This window comes from Suricata suricatta, chromosome 3, assembly GCF_006229205.1.
Source record: "Suricata suricatta isolate VVHF042 chromosome 3, meerkat_22Aug2017_6uvM2_HiC, whole genome shotgun sequence".
Taxonomy (NCBI): Eukaryota; Metazoa; Chordata; class Mammalia; order Carnivora; family Herpestidae; genus Suricata; species Suricata suricatta.
Window position 1 is genome coordinate 60,081,236 of NC_043702.1, and position 11,522 is coordinate 60,092,757.

Here is an 11,522-nt window from a genome sequence, read left to right on the forward strand (position 1 = left end):
AAAACCTCCAAAAATGTGGAGGTTAAAAACCACCCAACTGAAGAACGATTGGGTGAATCAGGCAATTAGAGAAGAAATTTAAAAATATATGGAAACAAATGAAAATGAAAATATAACAATCCAAACTCTCTGGGATGCAGCAAAGGCAGTCCTAAGAGGAAAGTTTATTGCAATCCAGGTCTATTTTAACAACTAGAAAAAGCACAAACTCAAAATCTAACAGACCACCTAAGGAAACTGGAAAGGCAGCAGCAAGAGCACCCCAAACCCGGCAGAAGAAGAGAAATAATAAAGATCAGGGCAGAATTAAACAATACAGAATTCAAAAAAGCCGTTGAAAAAAATCAATGAGGCCAAGAGTTGGTTTTTTGAAAAAATAAAACTGATAAGCCTCTAGCCAGGCTCCTCAGAAAGAAAAGAGAGAGAACACCTAAATAGACAAAATCATGAATGAAGAAGGATCTATTACAACTGATCCCTGAAATACAAGCAATCATCATAGATTACTATGAAAAATTATATGCCGAAAAACTGGACAACCTAGAAGATAGACAAATTCCTAAACACACATGCACTCCCAAAATTCAAATGAGAAGAGACAGAAAATCCGAACAGACCCAAAACCAGTGAAGAAATCGAATCAGTTATCAAAAATCTTCCAACGAATAAAAGCCCAGGGCTGGATGGATTCCCAGGGGAATTCTACCAGACATTTAAAGCAGAGTTAACACCCATCCTTCTCAAGTTATTCCAAAAAATGGATATGGAAGGAAGACTTCCGGACCCATTCTACGAAGCAAATATCACCTGGATTCCTAAACCAGACAAAGACCCAACAAAAAAAGAAAGCTACAGGCCAATATCCTTGATGAATACAGATGCCAAAATCCTCAACAAGATACTAGCAAATCAAATTCAGCAACACATAAAAAGAATTATCCATCATGATCAAGTGGGATTCATTCCTGGGTTACAGGGCTGGTTCAATATTCACAAATCCATCAATGTGATACATCACATTAACAAAAGAAAAGATAAAAACCATATGATCCTATTGAAAGGTGCAGAAAAAGCAGTCAACAAAATACAAGATCCCTTCTTAATAAAAACCCTCAAAAAAGTCAGGATAGAAGGAACTTACTTAAACATTATTAAAGCAATTTATGAAAAGCCCACAGCTAATATCATCCTCAATGGGGAAAAACTGAGAGCTTTCCCCCTGAGATCAGGAACACAACAGAGATGTCCACTTTCACCACTGTTGTTTAACATAGTGCTGGAAGTCCCAGCATCAGCCATCAGACAACAAAAGGAAATAAAAGGCATCAGAATTGGCAAAGATGAAGTCAAACTTTCACTTTTCGCAGATGACATGATACTCTACATGGAAAATCCGATCAACTCCACCAGAAGCCTTCCAGAACTGATCCATGAATTCAGCAAAGTCACAGGGTATAAAATCAACGTACAGAAAATGGTTGCATTTTTATACACCAAAAATGAAGCAACAGAAAGAGAAATCAGGAAACTGAACCCATTCACAATTGCATGAAATACCATAAAATACCTAGGAATAAACCTAACCAAAGATGTAAAAGACCTGTATGATGAAACTATAGAAGACTTAATGAAAGAAATTGATGAAGACACAAAGGAATGGAAAAACATTCCCTACTCATGGATGGGAAGAATAAACATTGTGAAAATGTCATTATTACCCAGAGCAATCTACACATTCAATGCAATCCCCATCAAAATTACACCAACATTCTTCTCAAAGCTAGAACAAATTATCTTAAAACTCGTATGGAACCACAAAAAACCCTGAAGAGCCAAAGTAATATCAAAGAAGAAAACCAAAACGGGAGGCATCGCAATCCCAGACTTTAGCCTCTACTACAAAGCTGTCATCATCAAGACAGTATGGTATTGGCAAAAACACAGACACATAGACCAATGGAATAGAATAGAGAGCCCAGAACTGGACTCACAAGTGTATGGCCAATTGATCTTTGAAGAGGCAGAAAAGAATATCCAATGGAAAAAAGACAGTCTCTTTAACAGGTGGTGCTGGGAGAGCTGGACAGTAACATGCAGAAGAATGAAACTAGGCCACTTTCTTACACCATTCACAAAAATAAATTCAAAATGGATAAAGGACCTGAATGTGAGACAGGAAATCATCAAAATCCTAGAGGAGAAAGTAGGAAACAACCTCCTTGACCTCAATCGCAGCAATTTCCTCCTCAACACATCCCCAAAGACAAAGGAATCAAGAACAAAAATGAACTTTTGGGACCTGATCAATATAAAAAGTTTCTGCACTGCAAAGGAAACAATCAAGAAAACTAATAGGCAATTGACAGAATGGGGAAAGATAGTGGCAATGGCATATCAGATAAAGGGCTAGTATCCAAAATCTACAAGGAACTCATCAAACTCCACACCTAAAAATCGAAAAATCCAGTGAAGAAATGGGCAGAAGATCTGAACACTTCTCCAAAGAGGACATCCAAATGGCCAACAGGCACATGAAATGATGCTCAGCGTCACTCAGCATCAAGGAAATACAAATCAAAACCACACTGAGATACCACCTCACACTGGTCAGAGTGGCTAAAATGAAAAAATCAAGAGACTACAGATGCTGGCGAGGATGTGGAGAAACGGGCACCCTACTACACTGTTGGTGGGAATATAAACTGGTGTAGCCGCTCTAGAAAACACTGTGGAGGTTCCTCAAAAAATTAACAATAGAACTCCCATATGACCCAGCAACAGCACTGCTGGGGATCTACCCAAGGGATACAGAAGTGCTGATGCAGAGAGGCATATGTACCCCAATGTTCATAGTGGCACTTTCAACAATAGCCAAATCATGGAAAGAGCCTAAATGTCCATCACCTGATGAATGGATCAAGAAGATGTGATTTGTATACACACACACACACACACACACACACACACACACACACACACACAATGGAATACTACATGGCAATGAGAAAGAATGGAATCTGGCCATTTGTAGCAAAATGGACCTGGAGGGAGTCATGCTAAGTGAAATAAGTCAGGCAGAGGACAGATAGCATATGTTTTCACTCTTAGGTGAAACCTAATAGGAGACCATGGGAATAGGAAAGAGGGGGGGAAAGAGTTGGGGAGAGGAAGTGAGGCAAATCATGAGAGACTTGAATGCTGAGAACAAACTGAGGGATAAACAGGGAGGGAGGTAATGGTCATGGAGAGGGGCACTTGGGAAGAGCACTGGGTTTTATATGGAAACCAACTTGGTAATAAACTATATATATATATATATATATATATAAACATATGTTCACACAAAAACTTACACATAAATGTTCAGATTAACACTATCCATAGTAGCTAAAAAATGGCATTAACTCATGAATGGACAAGTAAAATGTGGAATATCTATAGAATGGATTACTTCAGCTATCAAAAGAAATGAAGTACTGATACATGCTGCAACATGGTTGAACCATGAAAACATTATGTTAAGTGAAAGGAACCAGACACAAAAAGTCACATATTGTATGATTCCACTTATATAAAGTGTTTATAGATTAGGCAAATTCAGAGAGACAGATGGGTGATCAGTGGTTTCCAGGAGATAAGAGGCGGTTGGGAGTGAGAGGAATGACGCTTCTTTGGAGGAGGGGTGATTAGCAGAGAATTACTGGTAATGTTTACACAGCTTTGTGAATACCCTATACTGCTGAACTGCATACGTTAAAATGGCTAAAATAGTGAATTTTAGATTGTGTAAATGATCTTAATTTTAAAAGTTTAAAAAAAAGACATTTTGGAAGACAGACATCTTGGGGCCTTAATGTATAATAAAAGTGCAGGTAGCATCAAAGTCAAGTAGGTTAATATCTTTTAACATGTATAAATTATCCTGTGCCTTTAAAGAAAGCTAAAGTCTCATATTGCTGCCTTCTTCACCCCACTCAATCTCCTATCCTGCTAATCTTCCTTAATATTATCATGTAGATTCACTCTTATTTTCACTACCATCCAGACCAAATATCACTTATCTAGTTTCCTTTATCTTTATAAGAATATTATTTTATACATTCTGTTCCCTTATTTCTGACTAAAAAATTTTAATAGCACTTCTAAGTTACCATAAATAATGTGTCATAACCAAGCTAACATGGCAGGTAAGTCATGGATAAAGAAACATTTAGAACCAAACGTTCTCCCATTTTTTCAAGGGTTTGGGCAAAGGTGTATCATAATACCCTCTCGGCAAAGTATAAACAGAGACCAGCCCTTCTGGAGAAAAATTTAAGAAGCATGCACTAAGAGGCTTTAAAAAGGTGACCAGTTAATCCCATTCCTAAATACAGCATATTTAATAATCATGGTCAGATCATCGTCCATCTCCCATCACTAACACATCCACCCAAAAACATCCAATGTGCATGTTGACTTACTAGTTTTGGAACCTTTTGAGTATGTCACCCATATGCAAAAATGGACATAATACTATCTACTTCCTAGTACTGTGAAAGAAGCAAATGGAATAAAGTTTGTAAAATTCTCTGTCATAGTCTAGCACTATGTCAACACGCAGCTAAGTGCTCCTGAGTCACGGCCAGACTCATGCAGTAACCTAAAGTTGCCACTAGATGGAGATTTTACAACTTATTTGTGCTCTTAGGAAGGCTAAAATTAGTATGGTGCTAGAACTGTCACCTTTCACCAATCTATGTTATTATATGACTTGTTTAACTAGCCCTTTGCATTTTCAAGAACCAAACAGCATTTAGGGCAATCATACAAGGAATATAAGCTATCCGGTAAAGTTCTTTTCATTGTTTATCCTTTAGTTTTATAAGACAATAGAAACAATAAAATAGCTTATTTTTTAACATTAATGATCTTTCTTCTAGCTTACATTTCTAAAGCCTAACAACACTACTGCTAAAAAGCTCTAGACATTCTTGCTTAAGAAACAATTACAGCAAAATGGTAAAGAGCACTAGTTCTGAAATCGGATTTGTTTTCAAACTCAGCCTCTATTAAAGCTGAAGGAACGTAAGTCAAACTATGTCAAACATTGTTCTTCACGCTATATTCTTTGCATTATATTCTTATCTAATCTTCATTACATCTCTTATAAAGTAGACAGTATCATCGCTTTCTTTCAGAAGTATTTAACTTCTAGTTAAAGAAATGTTACTCTCCTGAAAGAAAGAGATGAGAGGCACCTGGGTGGCTCAGTCGGTTAAGCGTCCGACTTCGCCTTAGGTCATGATCTTGTGGTCTGCGAGTTCAAGCCCCATGTCAGGTTCTGAGCTGATTCTGTGTCTTCCTTTCTCTCTGCCCTTCCCCAGCTCATGCTCTCTCTCTCTGTCACTCAAAAATAAACAAATATTTTTTAAAAAATCTTAAAAAGAAAGAGGGGATACTATCTACTTTATAAGAGATGCAATGAAAAATATAATGCAAAGAATATACTGTGAAGAACATTAGAATGTCTTATTTAGGAACTAAATACTCTCTTAACTGAGGAACTACTCTCTCAGATTCTACCAGAATAATATGAACTTGTTCTCTCTCTGTTCTTTTCACTTCTTAGATTAAGAGAACCATAACACATTGTAATTTTGACGTTCAAAGCTGAAAATTAAACTACTGTCTAGAAACAATTAGTTCTCATTATCACAGAGATAAACATAACCCCAGTTGCATAATTCAAATTCATCCTAAACACAACCCTCCCAAAATACTAATCTTTTCACATTAACATATCAACCTCCTGCTGCATCACTGTCTTTTATTGGTTTATACGATACTGTGTTTCTCTGGGTTTTCCCCTCACCCTTATCTCTGATGTCAAAATGTTAGTTCTTTCTTCAGGGTCCATTTCTCTTCCCCCCTACTTGATCTCATCCCATCCCCCAATGAAGAACACCATTTACATTATCCAGGGTCTAAAACTTAGAACCTTAGTCCAGAATTCTCCTTTGAGCACAAGACTAATTAGTTCCCACACTCATTACTCTCACAGCAACCTGTTATTTTCCTATAGAGCACTTACAAAATGAATCTGTGTTTACCTACTTAATGTCTATCTCCCTGATCAGACTGCCCCATGAGTACAAGAACCATGCCTATGTGGTTCAACACCAAAAACCCAAGAATCTAGATGGTGTCTAGGCCTAAGAAGAGCATTCAACAAACATTTTTTTCAGTGAATGAACAAATGAACCTAATATTACATAAGTTTTTTTTAATAAATGCTATAGTATAAATTAAATAAAGTACTATGAAAACACTGAAACTAGAATCATAAACCTAACTGAAAAAAATTAAATGAGCAGATTGTATACCAGCTGAGTAGCGTTTTTTAAGAGCTAATACTTTTTTTTAGTTTATTGTCAAGTTGGTTTCCATATAATACCCAGTGCTCTCCCCCACAAGTGACCTCCTCCATGTCTACCATGTCCCTCCCCCTTCAGTCCTCAGTTTGTTTTCAGTATTCAAGTTTTAAGAGCTAATACTAATGGTTCTTCACTCTGGTTAGAATCACTGCCAAGGTCCTTCTGCACATCAAATCAGAAGTCTTTGACAGTGGGGCTTAGGCATATGTATTTTTACAGCTTCTCAGATGACTGTCATGTAAGACTAAGCAGAAAGAATGAGAAAACATAAGCCAAGAAAAGGACTAACTAGAACAAAAGCACAGGACTCAAGAAAGGACACTGCATGCAGTATTCAGGAGGCTCAGTTGGTTAACCCTCCAACTCTGGACTTCAGCTCAGCTCATGATCTCACAGTTGTGAGATAGAGCCTCCTGTGGAATTCTGCACTGGGTGTGGAGCCTGCTTAAGATTCTCTTTCTCCCTCTCCTTCTGCCCCTCCCCCAGGAGCATGTGCAAGTGTGTGCTCTCTCTCGGAAAAAAAAAAAAGAAGTAGAAGGAAAATGGTATTCGATCCAATGAAGACATGGAGACAGACAGAGGGGCATAGATGGAAGATGAATTACAAGAGACAAGTTAAGAGCAAAGGATGGAGGATCTTTTTAAATTTTTTTAGTGTTTATTTATTCTTGAGAGAGACATAGAACAAGTTGGGGAGGAGCAGAGAGAGATGGAGACATAAAATCCAAAGCAACCTCCAGGCTTTGATCTGTCAGCCCAGAGCCCCACATGGGGCTCGAACTCACAAACCATGAGATCATAACCAGAGCTCAACCAACTGAGCAACTCAGGTGCCCCTATGATGCAGGATCTTAAATGTCTCTATAGGAAACACAGATGTTACCCTATAGAAAGATGAGAACTTTTCATGATTTTTAAGCAAACGAGAGAGATGCACAGAGCTTAGAAAAGTAATTTAAGCACTGGGACAGATCAGAGTAGGTGGAATCTAAATGCAGGAAAACCAGTTAAGAAATTATTTTAACAACCTAGATTATTTTTAATATATGAAGAAATAAAGTAAAACACAGAAAAGAAGTGGTAGGGAGAATTTCTGGAACAGAAGAGATATTTCATGGTATCTGATTACAGTTTGAACACAGCTGGCACAAAGGGAAAGTTTCCATACTGGATAACGATATACTTTCAAATACCACTAAATGACATAAAGGACTCAGTATGGGCAGATGAATTTAGAAAGTTAGGAGCCTAAAAAAATTCATGTACCTATAAGGAGATCTACATAAATAAGCAGAGCTTTGTTACTGGCTACAGTAACAAAGTTGTAAGTAATGAGCATTTGGAGGATAGCTGAAGTCACGAGAGAAAATATAAATCTGCTTAAAGGAACCCCTATATTTAAAGAATATATGGAGGAAAGCCTCATAATAGCCCTGTGAAGAAGGGTAGACTTTAGTGTTCCTTTCCATTTTCTTTTGTTTGTTTTAAAAAAAATAAATAAATAAGGAAAAAGACTGAGACACTCTAATAGTTTTAAATGAACTGACCAAGTGACCTAAGTAGAAAGATCAGCATGCAGGGCTTCAAAATATTTCCACTATAAAATCTTGTCCAGCATGCTTTTGGTACAGGCTGGCAGGCTGGTCTCCATGGGATCCATGTGGCAGAATCTCATTCAAGTTCTTCGTTTAGAAGGGTCAGGGAACTCCATCTCTCTGGATTGTCAGAGGATTCAGGAGACCCATCAAACCAATACTTTAAAATGCAAAGGTAAAATATATATTTGTACACATACACACATGCAATTACAAGTGATCATTTTCTTATCCAAGAATTTAAGAATTTATGTTCCTGTTATGCTACACTTAAGATTCCCTTTATTAACAACTGGAAGCTGTATGAAATGTGTACTAATTTTGTGCTTGGAATATTAAAAATGGAAACTTTCTTGAGAACTATTCTCATTCCTTAAAAGACAATGGGTAAAATGAAGCAATAAAAATGAATGTGGAAACTTACAAAGCTGCAAGGCTTATACTTGGTAAGAGAAGGCTGCAAAGCCTAATAATAATTACTGTCTCAGGTCAGCTTTCACAGACCTGAATTCACAATTAAACATTGTCCATTAGTATATATAAGTAAGCAAACCAACGTTTTCACAAATATTTTTCTCAAGTCACTTTTTTAAAGGTAAAGACAGAAATTAACAAAAATATTTCAACATACCCTAACTTTACAGTGTGACAAGAGCCCCCACATTGGCTGTGCACAGGCCTCAAGTTCAGCAGCAAAGGCAGCATAGTAGGTCTGAGACTCAAATTCCACATGCTCATTTAGTTCTCGCTTGTTTAAGTTCATACCTTGCAAAAATTAAAGCAGATATAAACCTTGCCAAATGGAAGCAAGTATTCATATTAAAAGACAAGCAAAATACTTCCGAGTACCAAACACTTTAATCCACACAAATGGCACAATATGTATAGAATAAGTAAATATTTAAAATAAAATAATCTTGTCTTTTTGGAAGTTTTTACAAGTTAAAACTTTTAATTGATGCTAACTGAAATTTTATGAAAATGTTATAAATCTTTCTTGGAGAATAGAATAGAAAATTCTAGATTAATGGTTTAAAGTGCTTAAAAATTACACTCCTGTGTTCTTTTTAATCATTTGACATTTTTCATAACTGATATATTTTCATGAACACCTGATTAAAGTACTTACAGATATTAATTAAAATGAGACATTTCATATATAACCTAAGTGATGTCCTATTATCTTTTACTTAGTTTGATAGTTTTGCATTAGGCATTTTGTAAACTAAAAACTTAACACAAAAAGTAAAATTCGTACCTTGAAAAAAAGATACAAAGTTCATCCATGTAACTAACAAACCGTGGTCTTCCAAAAATCTCTTAGCCACACTTTGATGAGAAAGGATATTGATAAAATCACTGACAAGAGGCCAGTAAGTGTTATTCTTCAGTAATGCTTCTCCACAGTTCACTACCACATGTAAACTATTTTCTTCATCTAAAACAGACACACACAGCCCAGTAATAAATAAGTTTAAAAACAAAACAAAACAAAAACTTAACCAATGATACAGATTATATATAGTGGCATCTATATTCAAACTCCAGCTTGATATATAGTGTGTTACTTATACTCTGAATCAATTTCCCCATCGGTAAAATGGGGAAAAGACACATATCTTCAAGAAATTAAATGAAGCAGTACCATAATACCTAGTACATTATAAAAAATTATGACATGTCTAACATGCATGATGAGCTAGCTACATGTTCATAAAACCTATTATTTTCTTGATTTTAACAACATAATGCAGTATCTTCAGTTCTAAACAGTAAAATATTTTTATTCTTAGATTAATCTTATTCCATCTTACCAAACAAATCTGTATAAGTTATATATATTTAGTTACCTTCCTCTACTCAAAAAAATACATAAACATAGTTTTTTAGCAAACACAGTGTTTCAAAAATGAAAGATACACACATAAATAAACTTCTTAAGCCTCTAAAAAAATCCTCAAGGTTTAAATACATTATTGTGGTGGGGGAAAATTAGGCAGGCACAAAATCTTTACTATTAGAAGTTAGGGCATATATGCATTAGCTCTCTTAACCTATTCCAACTTAACTGGTTCACTGGACAAACCAGCTCCCCATTCCTACTATAAAACATACTAATACCAAGATTTTTTAGCATTTCTCAGGCACTTACTTTTTTGTCTCTCAAAATCTTTGTAATACCTCTTTTTATGCATTCATATTTCATCAGTTTATATATGTTTAATCCAAATTTTATAATAAAAACAATAGCATGAACAGAAACAAAAACTGACTCTGGAGAAGCATATATGCTAAAAAATCTTGGAGAAAAATCATAAAAACCTAGGATTTTACCCTCAGATTGCTTCACAAAGATCTTTATGTTCTAACTCTAAAGAAAATGAAACTGGAAATCACAGATGATTCTTTGCAGAAGTGGTACATGTAAGAAATGAGGGAGAACTCCAATCAAGGAAACTGTAACTTAAAATGCTTTGCCCAAAATTAACAGATTGGAGACTGAACATGCATCTCTGTGTCTTTAAGTTAAAAATGCACTGTTTAATATACACATGTAACCTGTTTTAGTGATTCCTCACTTTAACCAAGTTTTTCAACTAACCACCTACCTGTCAAACTCATCAGTGCAGAGGCTTCTACAGCACTTCCTCATTTCCATACATTACATTTAGGTTTCAGTCCATGAAATTATTTTACTCAACTCTTAACTTTAATGCTATATAAGAACAGGACCCACAAAGTTAAGTATGCTCTTTTTAGTGCCTCTCAATAGAATGAGAGAGGCTATAACTGAATGAAAGAGTGGGGGTCAGGGAGCTGTTACAAATCATCCACACCTGAGATTAGAAAGCCTCTCTGACTGACAACTACTGCCACCACCATGGGCTATAATAGAAATAGTACAGGAAGTCATAAGAAATACAGCTAGAAAAAAACTCTCCTGAAGAAGTGATGTTTAAACTAAGATCTACAGAATGAAGGAGGATTAGGATAAGCCAAAAAAATTAGGGATGGGAGAGGAAATGATGTTCTAGGTAGAGGAAGCAATATAAAAAAGGATGGAATTGCTGGGACAAAGAATGCAGAAGACAGGTGGCAAAAATGACACCAGAAGGCCTTATAAATCAGCTTCAGGAGTTTGGAGTTCATGTGAAGAGAATGGCAAGCCACTGGGGATAGGGTTGAGAGATGGGGACATGATCAGATGCGCAGTGTGGAACATATCTCAAGGAAGGTGGTGATGGCTACTAGTATGAGGCCTAGAGATGGCAATGGCTTGAACTATGGTGGTGGCATAGTTTTTCATCAAAAGATGAAAAAAAGTGTCTATTATAAGGTATTTTGAAGGTTAAAATGACAGATTTGGTGATGTTCATTGTATCCACAAGGAGTACAAAGAAGCCAAAAATGACTCCTGGGTTTTTAGGATGGGCAGCTGTGTTGGTGGCTGGTCAGGAGTACCAAAACACACACTTGTGTACTCACATACACATACAAAACACATATTCTC

General features: G+C 36.2%; 1 protein-coding gene across 6 annotated transcripts in view; it reads right to left on the reverse strand.

Annotated features, from left to right (window-relative positions):
• UBR3 (ubiquitin protein ligase E3 component n-recognin 3) overlaps positions 1–11,522 on the reverse strand; it is a 225,109-nt gene that overhangs the window by 137,554 nt on the left and 76,033 nt on the right. For all 6 annotated transcript variants that reach the window (XM_029934409.1, XM_029934405.1, XM_029934408.1 and 3 more), the window contains exons 9-10: positions 9,270–9,449; positions 8,643–8,776 (exon numbers count right to left, since the gene is read on the reverse strand). In XM_029934409.1, coding sequence (XP_029790269.1) covers positions 8,643–8,776; positions 9,270–9,449 — 314 coding nt within the window. The remainder of the gene's footprint in view (positions 1–8,642; positions 8,777–9,269; positions 9,450–11,522) is intronic.